The sequence below is a fragment of the Ceratotherium simum genome, chromosome 6 (assembly GCF_057802395.1).
Source record: "Ceratotherium simum simum isolate JZ-2026a chromosome 6, ASM5780239v1, whole genome shotgun sequence".
Classification (NCBI taxonomy): Eukaryota; Metazoa; Chordata; class Mammalia; order Perissodactyla; family Rhinocerotidae; genus Ceratotherium; species Ceratotherium simum.
In genome coordinates, this window is record NC_141905.1 from 50,258,021 (window position 1) to 50,274,483 (window position 16,463).

At 37.6% G+C, this 16,463-nt stretch overlaps 1 protein-coding gene across 2 annotated transcripts in view; it reads left to right on the forward strand.

The window, feature by feature from the left end:
- The window catches only part of LOC101397616 (lipase member K), a 48,864-nt gene extending 45,027 nt beyond the window's left edge, over window positions 1-3,837 (forward strand). For both annotated transcript variants that reach the window (XM_014795008.2, XM_087432223.1), the window contains one exon: window positions 2,983-3,837. In XM_014795008.2, coding sequence (XP_014650494.1) covers window positions 2,983-3,222 — 240 coding nt within the window. In that variant the 3' untranslated portion in view covers window positions 3,223-3,837. The remainder of the gene's footprint in view (window positions 1-2,982) is intronic.
- The last annotated feature ends 12,626 nt before the right edge of the window (window positions 3,838-16,463 follow it).

The window sequence follows — 16,463 nt, forward strand, 5'->3', positions numbered from 1 at the left end:
CAATGGCATACAGTTGCTTTAGCAAAAGGTTTTTAGATGATGACCTTACCCTGTAAGACTCGGATACCCACTTGCAGGAGAATTGAGGCACAGGTATTAGCTTTATCACTGTGCTTGCAGAGTCTATCAAAATACGTGGTGATTCAGGTTCAATTATGAATTTTTTGCTTGAGACTTTGGGGGAAAAAAGGAAAACCCAAAACAAACTGAGAGTGAACTATACACATGTTTAAAAAGCAATAACCTTAGTCACAGCTATATGTCATAACCCCATAAATTAGATAGATGTAATTACCAGTGTACTCACCAATCCTTTGTTACTAAGAAAGTAAAAAACATTTCTTGGCCAAAAGCCACCATACATCATTTGGATCCTGATCTTGATTTTCACTTTTTTTTGTGTGTGTGTGTCAAGGAGATCAGCCCTGAGCTAGCATCCGATGCCAATCTTCCCCTTTTTGCTGAGGAAGATTGCGCATTGGCCCCGGGCTAACATCCGTGCCCATCTTCCTCTATTTTATATGGGCCACCACCACAGCATGGCTTGACAAGCGATGCACTGGTGCACACCAGTGCAGGATCCAGGCCTGCGAACTCCAGGCCGCTGAAACAGAGCACTAACACTTAACCGCTACCCACCAGTCCGGTCCCTTGATTTTCACTTTTGCTTTGCCGTCTTCTAGGCTCCCCCTTTCATGCTTAGCAGGGTATTAAATCATTGCAGTAAAGGTATTCTGATTTCAGGGACTCCTCAGAACCATTTTGTGCATTAAAGAGCTTGCTGCCTGTATATTGTGTTGTTTTTCTATTCTTTATCTCTCTCTGTCTTTGCATTTAAATATTTACACTTTGTATTATTCTACTGAGAAATCTATAGAGTCAGGAAAGCATGCCTCTTCCTTCATCAATTGCACTTTGCTTTTGGGGCCCTGCATCAAGCTTTCCTGAGCCCATCTTCCCCTGGCACACACTACTGGTCGTGCTAATCTGCCCTCATTTCCTTCTCTTCCTTTCGCGTTGCCTTCGCATAGCTACACGTTCTCATTTACCACTTGCTCCTAAGCCCAGGTCCAAGGCTTCTCAATATTATAGGGGAGGGTGATATACATGAGATATTTAGTAATGCAAAGACCCAGGCACCAACCCATCAACTGACAGTAACATCTGGAATGACTATACCAATGTGCTCTGCCCCAATGTCACCCTGCTAAGAGAATGTAAGGTGCAGTCACCAAGTCAGGGGTCTCCCCCAGGCACATTTCTAGTCCTCTGAGAAACCTCTCCCTGGCCAGGGTTACTGTTTCCTAAGGATCTACACCTTTGTCCATGGTACCTTTCCTTCCTAATCTTGCTGCTAAAATTAACTACTGTATATTAATCTGCTTGGGCTGCCATAAAAAATTACCATAGACTGAGTGGCTTCAAGAACAAAAATTTCTCACAGTTCTGGAAGCTGGAAGTCCAAGATCAGCATTCTAGCATGGTTGGGTTCTAGTGAGGGCTCTCTTCCTCGCTTGTAGACAACCACCTCTTCAGTGTGTGCTTACATAGTCTTTACTCTATGTGTGAGAGCTTGGAGAGAGAGATCTCTCTCTCCTTCTTATAAGGCCACCAATCCTATTGGATTAAAACTCAACCTTTATGACTTGTTTACCCTTAAATTGCCTCCTAAAAGCCTCATCTCCAAATGTAATCATATTAAGAGATAGGGTTTCAACACACAAATTTGGGGGGAACAGAATTCAGTCCATAGACTATGATAACAGTCAAGACTCTTTTCTTTGCAAGTAGCAGAAACTAAATTCTATTTTAGGTTAGAAAATATATACACTGTTTTACTGAACAAAAAAGGGTAATGGTGGGGCCGGCCCCGTGGTTAAGTTTGGCACACTCCACTTCAGCGGTGCAGGTTTGGTTCCCAGGCATGGACCTACACCACTCATTGGTGGCCATGCTGTGTCAGTGACCCACATATAAAATAGAGGATGATTCACACAAATGTCAGCTCAGGGTGAATCTTCCTCAAGCAAAAAGAGGAAGATTGGCAACAGATGTTAGCTCAGGGTGAAACTTCCTTAGCAAAAAAAAAAAAAGTGTAGCAGTAAACTCACAAGAGCCTGGAACTTGTCATCCTGGCTCTCTTTACTTCCCTCTCACTCTTTCTTAATTGAGCTTGCATATGCTGTTTCCATTCTTAGACAATTTCCAAGGTAGTAGTAAGATGGTGACTGGATGTATATACTTAGCTCATACAGTGTTTTTAACTGCAAATCCAAAGAAAAAAACAATAGCTCTGGCAAAAGGTTCCAGAGAGAACTCTGGCCCAGTTTTAGTCAAATGCCCATCTCACACAATCACTGTGGCCAGAAGAGTGAAGGACTAATTGGCCAGGCCTGGTCACCCTGGACCACTGGGATTGGGATTTGTTGAATCAACATAAGAAAGATTGTGCTACCAGAAAGAAGAAGGAAGGGAAAATTTGCCGGGAGATTAGCATCATAGCCACTCTATTTCTCTATAACAGTCTGGCTCCTTTTAAACATCATTTTTCAAATGCCTTTTTTTGTGCATTGGTGTCAATGCTCCCTGAAGAGTCTGTTCAAGTGTCAGTAATTCCCCTGAACCCATATTTATGCATATGAGAAGGGGTATTTATATTTATCCTGTTCAATTCTTCCAATCCAAGTACTACTAGAAAGATGGTCCCCCATAGAAATAAGAGCCCTCTTCCTCTAGGATCCTTTCCCCTACTTTCCCAAAAGTGCAAATTAAAACTATAATGGTTGTCTTTTTTATTCATAATTCATATTATTGCACAAAAGTACTTTTAAGTATTTCTAACATTTTAATGTTTATATGTCATTAAATTGCACATTTTTAGCGTTTGAAGAAACTTCTTAGCAACTGAGTGTTAATGTTACTTGTATAATGTGATTTTCTGTGGAAACTCTGTTTTCTCTCTCCATCTCTAATTATATTTAGCTTACACCTCCCTTGTACAACGTTACTAAGATGGAAGTTCCAACAGCAGTGTGGAGTGGTGGACAGGACCTTGTGTCTGATCCCAAGGACGTTGAGAATTTACTCCCTAAAATTACCAAGCTTATTTATTACAAGTTGATTCCGCACTACAACCATGTGGATTTTTACCTTGGACAGGACGCACCCCAGGAAATTTACCAAGACCTAATTAGATTGATGGAGGAATGTTTGCAAAATTAAATATACTTTCCTTTCTCTAAGCAAGTAGGTTTTCATAATGTGGTGCACAGGCCCTAAGGTGACCCCTCCAAATATTTTCACCTCTTCGTGTCCATGCATTTGTGTAATCCTCTCCCCTTGAGAGTTGAAGGGACCTGAGACTTGCTTCTAGCCAACAGAATTGACAAAGGTGATGGGATGGCACATCTTTGGTTGATTATGTTTATGGCAAAGGTGATGGGATGTCACTTCCTGATGACATTCTATTATATAAGAATCCATCTTAGCAGACTGGAGCAGGAGATTCTCCTTGTTGGCTTGATGAAGTAACCAGATATGTTGAGGAAGCCCACCCGAGAAGGAACCGTGTGTGGCTTTTAGGTTCTGCAGGTGGCTTCCAGCCGTTAACCTGCAAAAAACCAGGACTCTCGGTCATATAGCTACAAGGAAATGAATTCTGCCTAAAACCTGAATGAGCTTGGAAGTCCATTCTTCCCTAGTACAGCCTCCACTTGAGAAAGCAGCCTGTGAACACCTGGATTGCAGCCTGGTGAGACCCTGAGCAGAGACCCAGCTTCGCCATGCCCGATCTACTAACTCACAGAAACAATGAGATAATAAATATATATTGTTTTAAACTGCTAAGTTTGTGGTAATTTGTTATCAGCAATAGTAAACTACTAATACTATTAATAGTAATAAACTATTATTATTATTTTGTCTCTTTGGTTAGAAGCTTGAGAGACCCTCTTCCTTATTTCCTCTTGTCTTATTTCCCTTGACCTGATGAACTTCCTTGAACATTTCTTGTTTTTCAGATCTGTTAGTGATTGATTCTCTCAGTCTTTGTCTGAAAAAGGCTTTATTTTACCTTCATTTCTGTTTTTTTTATTGTGGTAAGGACACAACATGAGATCTACCTTCTTAATAGAGTTTTAAGTGTATAGTACAGTATTGTTAAGTATAGGCACTATGTTGTACAGAAGATCTCTAGAACTTTTTCTTTTTGCATCACTGAAACTTGAGCAACTTCCCATTTCCTCCTCTCCCAGCCCCTGGCAACCACCATTCTATTCTCTCCTTCCATGAGTTTGACTACTTTAGATATCTCATATAAGCAGAGTTATGCAGTATTTGTTCTATGACTGGCTTATTTCACTTAGCATAATTTCCTTCAGGTTCATCTATGTTGTTGCATATGGCAGAATGTCTTTCTTTTTTAAGGCTGATTGTATTCCATTGTATGTATATACTGCATTTTCTTTATCCATTTGTCCATCAATGAACCTTTAGGTTGCTTCCACATTTTAGCTATTGTGAATAATGTTGGATGAACCTGGGAGTGCATATACCTTTTCAAGATCTTGATTTCAGTTCTTTTGGATATTGGTATTGCTGGATTATACGGTAGATGCAATTTTATTTTTATTTATTTATTTTTATTTTACTGAGGTTATAATGCTTTATAACATTGTGAAATTTCAGCTGTACACTATTATTTATCAGTTTCTGTATAGATTGCATCATGTTCAACACCAATAGTCTTATTTTTATCTGTCACCATATATATGTGCCCCTTTACCCCTTTTGCCCACCACCCAACCACCTTCCCCTCTGGGTACCACTAATCTATTCTCTTTGTCCGTGTGATTTTTTATCTTCCACATATGAGTGAAATCATGCAGTGTTTGTCTTTATCTCTCTGTCTTATTTCGCTTACCATAATACCCTCAAGGTCCATCCACATTGTTGCAAATGGGACGATTTTGTCTTTTTTATGGCTGAGTAGTATCCCATTGTATATATATACCACATCTCCTTTGTCCACTCATAAGTTGATGGGCACTTGTGTTGCTTTAATTTCTTGGCTATTGTGAATAGTGCTGCAATGAACATAGGGGTGCATAAGTCCCTTTGAATTGTTGATTTCGAGTTCTTTGGAAAAATACCCAGTAGTGGGATAGCTGGATCATAGGGTATTTCTATTTTTAATTTTATGAGAAATCTCTATACTGTTTTCCATAGCGGCTGCACCAATTTGCATTTCCACCAGCAGTGTATGAGGGTTCCCTTTTCTCCACAACCTCTCCAACACTTGTTATTTTTTGTCTTGGTAATTATAGCCATTCTGACAGGTGTAAGGTGATATCTCATTGTAGTTTTGATTTGCATTTCCCTAATAAATAGTGATGTTGAACATCTTTTCATGTGCCTGTTGGCCATTTGTATATCTTCCTTGGAAAAATGTCTGTTCGTTTCCTCTGACCATTTTTTGATCAAGTTGTTTGTTTTTTTTGCTGTTGAGTTGCATGAGTTCTTTATACATTTTGGAGATTAACCCCTGTTGGATATATGATTTGCAAGTATTTTCTTCCAGTTAGTGGGTTGTCTTTTCATTTTGTTCACAGTTTCCTTTGCCTTGCAGAAGCTCTTTAGTCTAATGTAGTCCCATTTGTTTATGTTTTCTTTTGTTTCCCATGCCTGAATAGACATGGTATTTGAAAAGATGCTGCTAAGACCCATGCCAAAGAGTATACTGCCTATATTTTCTTCTAAGTTTTATGGTTTCATGTCTTACCTTCAAATATTTAATCCATTTTGAGTTAATTTTTGTGTATGATGTAAGATAGTGTTCTACTTTCATTCTTTTGCATGTGGCTGTCCAGTTTTCCCAACCCCGTTTATTGAAGAGAATTTCCTTTCTCCATTGTATGTTCTTGGCTCCTCTGTTGAAGATTAGCTGTCCATAGATGTGTGGGTTTATTTCTGGGCTCTCAATTCTGTTCCATTGATCTTTGTGCTAGTACCATGCTATTTTGATTACTATAGCTTTGTAGCATATGTTGAAGTCAGGGGTTATGATGCTGCCAGTTTTGTTCTTTTTTCTTGGGATTCCTTTGGCTATTTGAGGTCTTTTTGTTGTTCCATATAAATTTTAGGATTCTTTGTTCTATTTGCATGAGGAATGTCAATGGGATTCTAATTGGGATTGCATTGAATCTGTATATTGCTTTAGGTAATATGGACATTTTAACTGTGTTTATTCTTCCAATCCATGTGCATGGAATATCTTTCCATTTCTTTATGTCATCTGATTTCTTTCAATAATGTCTTAGAGTTTTCAGTGTATAGGTCTTTCAGTTCCTTGGTTAAATTTATTCCTAGATATTTTATTCTCTCTACTGCAATTGTAAATGGGATTATATTCTTGAGTTCTCTTTCTGCTAGTTCGTTATTAAAGTATAGAAATACAACTGATTTTTGTAAGTAGATTTTGTACCCTGCAACTTTGCTGTAGTTGTTGATTATTTCTAATAGTTTTCTGATGGATTCTTAGGGTTTTCTATATATAGAATCACTATATATAGTGAGAGTTTCACTTCTTACTTACCAAGTTGGATACATTTTATTTCTTTTTCTTACCTAGTTGCTCTGGCCAAAACCTTCAGTACCATGTTGAATAAGAGTGGCAATAGTGGACACTCTTGCTTGTTGCTATTCTCAGAGGGATGGCTTTCAGTTTTCCACCATTGAGTATGATGTTGGCTGTGGGTTTGTCATATTTGGCCTTTATTATGTGAGGTACTTTTCTTCTATACCCATTTTATTGAGAGTTTTTATCATAAATCCTTGTTGGATCATGTCAAATCCTTTCTTTGCATCTATTGAGATGATCATGTGATTTTTATTCCTCATTTTGTTAATGTGGTGTATCACATTGACTTATTTGCGGATGTTGAACCTTCCCTGCATCCCTGGTATAAATCCCACTTGATCATGGTGCATAGTCCTTTTAACGTACTGCTGTGTTCATTTTGCCAATATTTTGTTGAAGATTTTTGCACCTATGTTCATCAGCGATAATGGCCTGTAATTTTCCTTCTTTGTGTTGTCCTTGTCTGGCTTTGGGATCAGGATGATGTTGGCCTTATAGAATGAGTTAGGAAGTGTTCTGTCTTCTTCTCTTTTTTGGAATAGTTTGAGAAGGATAGGTATTAAATCTCTTCTGAATGTTTGGTAGAATTCTCCAGAGAAGCCATTTGTATCAGGTTGTATCAGTCTAAGAATTTATCCATTTCCTGTAAGTTGTCCAATTTGTTGGCATATAGTTTTTCACAGTATTCTCTTATAATCCTTTGTATTTCTGTGGTATTCATTGTAATTTCTCCTCTTTTAATACTAATTTTATTTACTTGAGCCTTCTCTCTTTTTTTCTGAGTGAGTCTGGCTAAGGGTTTGTCAAATTTTTTATCTTCTCAAAAACCCATCTCTTAGTTTCATTGATCCTTTCTACTGTTTTTTGGTTTCTATTTCATTTATTTCTGCTCTAATTTTTATTATTTCCCTCCTTCTGCTGGCATTGGGCTTTGTTTGTTCTTCTTTTTCTAATTCTGTTAGGTGTAGTTTAAGATTACTTATTTGAGATTTTTCATGTTTGTTAAGGTGGGCGTGTATTGCTATGAATTTCCCTCTTAGGACCACTTTTGCTGCATCCCAAAAGAGTTGGTATGATGTGTTTTCATTTTCATTTGTCTCCAGATATTTTTTTATTTCTCCTTTGATTTCTTCATTGATCAATTGGTTGTTTAGTAGCATTTTGTTTTGTTCCATATATTTGTGACTTTCCCAGGTTTTTTCTTGTAGTTGATTTCTAGTTTCATAGCATTATGGTTGGAAAAATGCTTGATATGATTTCAATCTTCCTAAATTTATTGAAGCTTGCCTTGTTTCCCATCACATGGTCTATCTTTCAGAATGTTCTATGTGCACTTGAGAAAAATGTGTATTCTGCTATTTTTGTATGTAGTGTTCTATATATATCCATTAAGTCCATCTGGTCTAGTTTTTCATTTAATTCACTATTTCCTTGTTGAACTTCTGTCTGGATGATCTATCCATTGATGTTAGTGGGGTGTTAAGGTCCCCTACTATTATTGTGTTTCTGTTAATATCTCCTTTTAGGTTTGTTAATGGTTGCTTTATGTACTTTGGTGCTCCTATTTTGGTTGCATATATATTTATAAGGGTTATGTCTTCTTAGTGGAGTGTCCCTTTTTTTATTATATATTGCCCCTCTTTGTCTCTCATTACCTGTTTTATCTTGAAGTCTACTTTGTCTAAGTACGGCAACACCAGCTTTCTTTTGTTTGCCATTTGCTTGAAGTATCATCTTCCATCCCTTCACTTTGAGCCTGTATTTGTCTTTAGAGCTGAGATGTGTTTCCTGGAGGCAGCATATTGTTGGGTCTTGTTTTTTAATCCATCCAGCCACTCTGTGCCTTTTGATTGGAAAATTCATCCATTTACATTATAATTAATTTTTTTTGTGTGTGAGGAAGATCAGCCCTAAGCTAACATCCAATGCCAATCCTCCTCTGTTTTGCTGAAGAAGATTGGCCCTGGGCTAACATCAGTGCCCATCTTCCTGTACCTTATATGCGACGCCGCCACAGGCGGTGGTGGGTTGGTGCACTCCAGAACCTGCGAACCCTGGGCCACCAAAGCAGAGCATGCGCACTTAACCACTGTGCCACCGGGCCAGCTCCTAGAGTGATTATTGATATGTGAGAGCTTAATACTGCCATTTTATCTCTTGTTTACTGGTTGTTCTATATTTCCCTTGTTTCTTATACTGTGTATTTCTGACTGCCATTTCAGTTTGGTGATTTTCTATGATAGTTTTCTCTTTATTTATCATTTGTATCTCTGTTCTGAATTTTTGTTTAGTGGTTACTATGAGGTTTGTGTAAGAGTTTTCCTAGATGAGACAGTCCATTTTCTGATAGCCTCTTATATCCTTAGCCTAAGCAAGTTCCATCCCTTACCTCTTCCTTATCTAAGTTATTGTTGTCACAACTTATTCTGTTTTGTGTTGTGAGTTTCTGATTAAAATGAAGTGTTTATAGTTATTTTTGATTCTTTCCCTCTCTTTATCTTTAATGTTATAATTGTTTGCTAACTTGTCCTGATAACGGGCTGCAATTTTCTGATTTTGTCTGTCTATTTATCTCCTTGCTCAAGGCTTTGTAAACCTTTTCTTTTTTGTTTCAGGTAAGAGGGCCTTCATGATCATTTCTTGTAGGTGGGGATCTTGTGGTGATGAACTGCCTCAGCTTTTGTTTATCTGGGAAATTTTTTATTTCTCCGTTGTATCTAAAAGATAATTTCACTGGATAGAGTATTCTTGGCTGAAAGTTTTGGTCTTTCACTGTTTTGAATATATCATTCCACTCTCTCCTGTAAGATTTCTGCTGATAAATCCACTGAAAGCTTGATAAGTGTTCTTTTGTAGGTTATTTTCTTCTGCCTTGCTGCCCTTAATATTTTTTCTTTGTCATTGACTGTTGCCAGTTTTACTAATATATGCCTTGGAGAAGGTCTCTTTGCATTAATGTAATTAGGAGTTCTATTAGCTTCATTTACTTGTAATTACAGCTCCTTCCTCAGGTTTGGAAAGTTCTCAACTATTATTTCTTTGAACAAGATTTCTGCTCCTTTATCCCTCTCTTCTTCTTCTGGAATACCTATAATCCTTATGTTGCATTTCCTAATTGAGTCTGATATTTCTCAGAGAATTTCTTCATTTCTTTTTAGTCTTAGTTCTCTCTCCTCCTCCACCTGAAGCATTTCTATAATTCTCTCCTCTAAATTAGTAATTCTGTCCTCCATAATGTCAGTTCTGTTTAAGGACTCTAGATTGATTTTTATCTCATTCATTGTGTTCTTCCTTTCTCCAGCATTTCTGGTTTGGTTTTGTTTTGTTTTTGTGAGGAACATTGGCCCTGAGCTAACATCTGTGGCAACCCCCCCTCTATTTTTTGTATTTGGATTGCTGCCACAGCATGGCTTGATGAGTGGTGTAGGTCTGTGCCTGGGATCTGATCCCACGAACCCAGGCTACCAAAGCAGAGTGCACGGAACCTAACCTCTACACCACCAGGCCAACCTCTGTTGGTTTTTTAAATTGTTAGAGTTTCAATGTCTTTTGTGAAGAATTCCTTCTGCTTGTTAATTTTATTCCTGAGTTCATTGAACTCTCTTTCTGTATTTTCTTGTAACTCATTGAGTTTCTTTATAATAAATATTTTGAATTCTCTCTCATTTAGATTGTCAATTTCTGTGACTTCAGGATTGTTTTCTTGAGACGTCATTTTCCTTCTGCTAGGGAGTGTTGATACATTTCTTCACATTGTTTGATGGAGTGGAGCTTTGCTGGCACATAGTGGTAGTATCTGGTCACATTTTCCACTGCCACCACTCGGGGGTGCAGGACCTGTGTTTTCTGAACCCGCCATGTCTGATGGAAGTTGTGCCCATCTGTTAGAAGCTGTGCTGACAGGGTCCATCTGCATTTGCCTGCTGGCCATCACTGCTTCACACATGCAGGCTCAGGCGCTCTGGTGTAGATCTGCTGCCCTGGCCAACCTGGCTGAGCTGGTGCACCAGGTGAGAGGGAGAGGGAGGGGCACTTTCTTTTGCACATGTGATCCAGCACAATCCCACTGTGCACTCACTGGCAGTTCACCTGGGCTGCTGGGCTTGTTGGGGGCTCCCTCATGGTGTCTGAGCCACCTAGGTGTAGAGCATTCCTGTGGCCTGGGAAACAACTCTGAGTGTGAAAGCATTCCCTGTGGAGGCCTGCCTTTTCCCCCATCTCCTCTTAGAGTCACATGCTGGCTGCTGTGTGAGGTCCCACACCCTAGATGGCTGCTGCTGTGAAGGGGGAGGAGATCCGCTTATCTCCTTCCACTGTTTCCCAGGGATCCAGTCCCCTCACCTTCAGACATATGGCTGCATGGATCTCTCAGACATCCTATTGTGCTGTTTGGATGTCCTCTTTTGGTTAATGAACATCCTTTTCATTTTATCTTAGGGGGGAGAGACTAAGGGAACAGCTCACTCCTCCATAATGCTGATGTCACTCCTATTTTTAATTTTTTGAGGAAACTCCATGCTGCTGTCCATAGCAGCTGCACCATTTTGTATTCCTGCCAACAGCATATAAGTGTTCAAATTTCTCTTTCCTCACCAACACTTGATATGAGTAAGCAGAGTCAGAGAGTTTAAGTGACCTGCCCAAGGTGTATGAGTTAGTGAGTAAAATAAGGTTAGAACTACATTTCCAGAATGATGATCCAATGTAGTAATTCTGCTACTCATTTTTTTCCTGCAGAAGCTTTACTGCTTTCTCCCTAATCTTTAATTATGAGCTTTTCCACTGATCCCTCTTCCCTATTACTCCTTTAAAAGGTGTTTTCACCATGAAATACCACTGTACCAGAACTTAACGTGACTCTCTGCTGTTCATTTTATTCCATCAAATCCTAACTCTTCTATTTATCTTTCAGAGTTTCCCATAATCAGACTTCACCTGCTTTTCCAGTTACGTTTGCCTCTTCTTCCTTAACCAAATGCACATCTTTCTTTCCAGCAAGCTTTGTATACTTAAGTCTTCCCACACGTCTTTCTCATTCTCATTGACAGAATTTGCCCATACTGTTTGCTTTAAACTGAATGGAATTTAATTAAAATTAAGTCAAAACATTGCATTTCTTAATCAAATAGGATTTTCTTGTTTTTATTGCTACATCTAAAAATATTATTTTTTTAATTCACATTTTTTTTTCATTCAGAGTCTCAAGGTACATCACCATCACTCCCATCAATCATATCAATTTAATACTTTTGGTTTGATTTTGTATTACATTTTTAGGAATCTGAACACTGGCAGCTTCTAGAGGGGAGAAAACTTTAACATGGAACCATTTTCCCGTTCCACCATAAGCCTACTTTGTGCAGGACCTGCAGTCAGAAGTTTCCTTAGTGATAGGGTGCCTTTGTAATCCCTGCAAAAGGAGTTTCTGAACAACCTCTCAAAGTTACAAGTCATTAATTTAAAAAATTTACCCTAGTTCCTGAACAACCCCTCAAAGTTACAAGTCATTAATTTAAAAAATTTACCCTATACCTCTTACGTGTTAGAGGCTGAAGTTACAAAGGGAAACAAGGAAAACATGGTCCTTACCCTTATGATTTATATTGAGTTTAAAATATGATGAGGAATTTTATCCCAATGAGGGTAGTAATAAAAATAACTAATATTATTTGACACTTTTTAACTTATTTAGCATTTATCAAAGATGTGGCCTAAGCTATTTATCCCTGCCCACATCTCTGTGATACAGGTGCTATGCATAGCCTATTTTAAAGAAGATCACTGATGCTCAGAAGACTTAAATACTAGCTCAGCTCAAATATTTAAGAATTAGAAGCAAATCCATGTCTTGAGCCCAGAGTTATCCAAATCCAAAGTCAAGCTCTTAATACTTCCCTTTGTTGTCTCCCTAAAGATATGGATGAGGAAGCCCAGGATAGATTATCTTGGTCAGGGAAGCTCCTGCTTGTTAGAGAATTCTTGGGGCTCTGTACACTGGGCAAGGTGAGAATTTAATACAGATTTAAAGTAAACAGAGAGACTAAAGCAAACTCTATGTCACCAGAGCTACAGAGGAGTGGCTGAACCAGTAACAGGGGCAGGAGATGGGTCATACCATGACAGAACAGGAATGTGGGTGAGTATGTAAAACAGGCTACCCAAGTTCTAAGTCAAAACCAGGTTGGCAAAGAGGAAGGCCAGGTCTGCCAGCCTGGTTGGTATTCATCTGACAAATCTGTTGACTGGTGTGTTACAATGACTTTTCCACAGCTGCAACACTTTAAGGAAGCAGCTTAAGGGAGTCATCCACTTGACTCTTACCCAGTGTAATTCCTCTCAATGAAGCCCTGCCCTGCAACATTGGAGAATTACCCAACCCTCAACAGAATACTCTTCCCTTCCAAATTTAATAGAATCAGAGATTTTGAGAAGTCACTATCTTCTGTGAGAAAAGCACTTTCCTTTGTCTTCATACCTGAGATTTCTAACTCAGAAGAGTTAGATCCCGGAAACTGTCAAACTTGTAAATGATTTTAAATGATGATGTAATCATTTTAATGACATTTTCTCCATAAGTAAATGTTAAGTCATAAAAACAAGTTTAAGTAATAGTTTGGTATTTGTTATTGGAATAAAGTCAATGTAATAAGTTGTCTTTCTAGATTTACTGAGCTCAAGAATACTGACGGATACGGTGCTTTTGATAAAGGATTGTAGCTAAATATTTGTGCACATGTCTTTTTTGCTGGACAATAAGACTCAAAGCTCAGTTGGGGAGCAGAGGCCAAGCACTTGAGAAGAAATGTTTGATGATTCGAGTAGTAGGAAGTTTGGTAGGCAGATATTCAATTCAGGTCTAATATATATGTGATGTAAAGGTATTTATTTGAGATGAGTACTATATGAAAAAAAAAGAATCTAATTGAAGAAATGTTTCAAAAAAAAAAAGAAAAAGGAAAAAAACAAGGATAAGAAGGATAATACAGAGCTGCACTCTCCAATACACAGCCACTAGTTGGATGTGACTATTAAGCGCTTGAAATGTGTTTAGTCCTAAGGAAGACAGGCTGTCATCAGATTTCCAAGACTTATTGCAAAAAAAAGAAAGAATGGAAAATCTCTCATTAATAATAATATTGATCATATTTTGAGATAATATTTTAGATCTATTGGTTTAATGAAATATAATATAAAAATTGATTTCACCTGCTTTTTTATACTTTCAAAAAATGTGACTAGGGCCGGCCCCATGGCTTAGTGGTTAAGTGCACACGCTCCGCTGCTGGCGGCCGGGGTTCGGATCCCCGGCGCGCAACGACGCACCACTTCTCGGGCAATGCTGAGGCCGCTTCCCACGTACAGCAACTAGAAGGATGTGCAGCTATGACATACAACTATCTACTGGGGCTTTGGGGGGAAAAATTAAAAAAATAAAGTGACTATAAGAAAATTTAAATTATATATGTAGTTCATATTACTTTTCTACTGGACTGCACTGGTATAGAGAAGAGAGTAAGGTAACTCTCTCCTAAGAAATCCGGTTATTTGTAGAAAAACTTGAATAATTTTGCGTTTATAAGTTTTTTTAAATGTATGGAGAAATGAGAGAATATAGATTGTGTGAAAGATATCAGATTGTGCCATAGTGGTCACCAAGTTTAAAAATAATTTGGAGGTTCAATAGTAGAAAAACTACTATTGAATAGCAATTTTTTATTGTTTTAGTGTGCTATGCAATTTATGAATAATGGTGGACTTATTTCAATTTAGTACAAAAACAAAACAAGATTGATTTTTCCTATGAATTTACTTTCTCCAGTTAAATGTACTATAAAACAATGTTAAGAATGATGTCTTGAAACATACTTAAGAGCAGAGATCCAGTAGAACTTATAGCCAAGCTGGTAGCCTATCAAAGTACAACATCTGACACAAAGTAAATAATAAATAATTTAGAACTTTCTAGTATTATTAATAATATTATTATTATTCCTCAGTAACTAAACAATGTTCTCTGGACTTCTAGATTCATCCATTCATTTATTTATTCTCTCACTCAGCAAATATTTTTGATGTTGATGGTGTTTAGGAGAGGGAAGAAATCAAGATATTGCAATTCTAAAAGCCATCTACCCATTTTCAGAGGTGCTGGGGCGATTTGAAGTTGATTTAACAGTAATTTAAGACAATAGAAAATTCACTCGGGAAAGAAACAGGAGCATATGTCAAAACAGCCAATGTTAACTCTTTGCACATTCCAATCATCATTTATTTACCTACTCAAATTGATGAGACTGTATCTAAAACTTGATCCAACTTGAATTTCTGGCTAAGTGTGTGTGTGTGTGTGTGTGTGTGTGTGTTTTTTTAAATCTGCATTTGAATATACCTCTTGCAGGAATTGAAATACAAAATGAGCTGCAGAGAATACCATACATAAACTCTGCCCATTAAGTAAGCAGTTAGGCAGGTAAACCTGCTTGGAGGAATAGATGGTATAAATTTCCTCCTATTCGACAGTATGGCCCTTGTTCTTCATTCTCACAAAGCTTTGGGCTTTGCCAACAATACAGTCCTGATCCTGTCACTCCAGGATGTTAACGTCAAGGGCAACTGCCTGCACTTTTGGTAATAACTTCTCTTGAAACGTAAGTGATCTTTCCCTTGAGCATTTTGGATTGGGATGAGTGTATGTTAAATTTGCTTATTATGGCCTCTTTTCAACATTTCAGTCAGTTATGATGGATAGAATTTTTTATTTGTCATTTCTCTCTTCTGCCTCTTTATCATATCCATACTGTGTTTGAAGATGTGTGTAGTACAGTGGAGCTGAAATGGAGATTCATTGACACTAACACTAAATAGAACATGCTCCGCTCTAATGTGTAATCTCAAAAACAACATTGATTCTTATAGATATCTTGAACATTGCTATCTTTGCTTTATGGGTAAAGAAATAAAATTTTAAAATGCCTTTCCCAAAGCAATAGTGTGCAAATTAATCATTTTACACACATACACAATACATGCTTATGGCTTTACTGAGTTCTGTTTGAATTTTAGGATACATAATGGATTAATAAATTATCTAGTTAGCAAGAGACAAATTCTGTGTTTCTATTTGTGCAAAGTCTTTTACTCCAGGGCAAAATTTGTCTCAAGGGTGTAAGGTTTCCAATCAGTTTTTTCCAAAACTCTCATTAGTTTCTGTTTTGTTGGTTACAACCTAATCTTTTTAACTATGAGTTGTTTTCAAGGGAAGACTATGGCCACTTGAATACAAAGTCATGTGTTAAGAAAAATACAAATTCTCTTCTTTAAGGAGAAAGAAGCAATCAAACAAAAAAAAATGTGACATTGTAATAGCAAATGTATTTTGTATTAGAATATTGGAAGGAAAAGAACAATCATTTTCACAGATAGACAGCAAGTTCAACCATGTATTTTCAGCCATCTTGATATTTGAATAGACAGCTATCATTAAACATATTAAACTGTAATATGATCCTTGAATTAAGATATCAGAAATACCACAGGGTGTCTAAAAGGTTACCCCTTAATCTACATTTTTCCCAAGATCCCTTTCCAGTTATAATATCGTCTAGTTTATGGAAAAAAGGGGGGGGAATTTGAACTTCTAGAGAGCAGGAGCTATCATTTTTTATTTCACAGCTCCAAGGAAGAAGTTTCAATGTATTTCATTTTAATTCATTTCAACGTATTGATACTGACTAAAATAACAAGCTTGAATAAGAAGAGTGATGAAAATATTGTGGAAAAGCTTAGCTTCCTTTATTTGATATGGCTTAGTATTTGCACAAGCAAA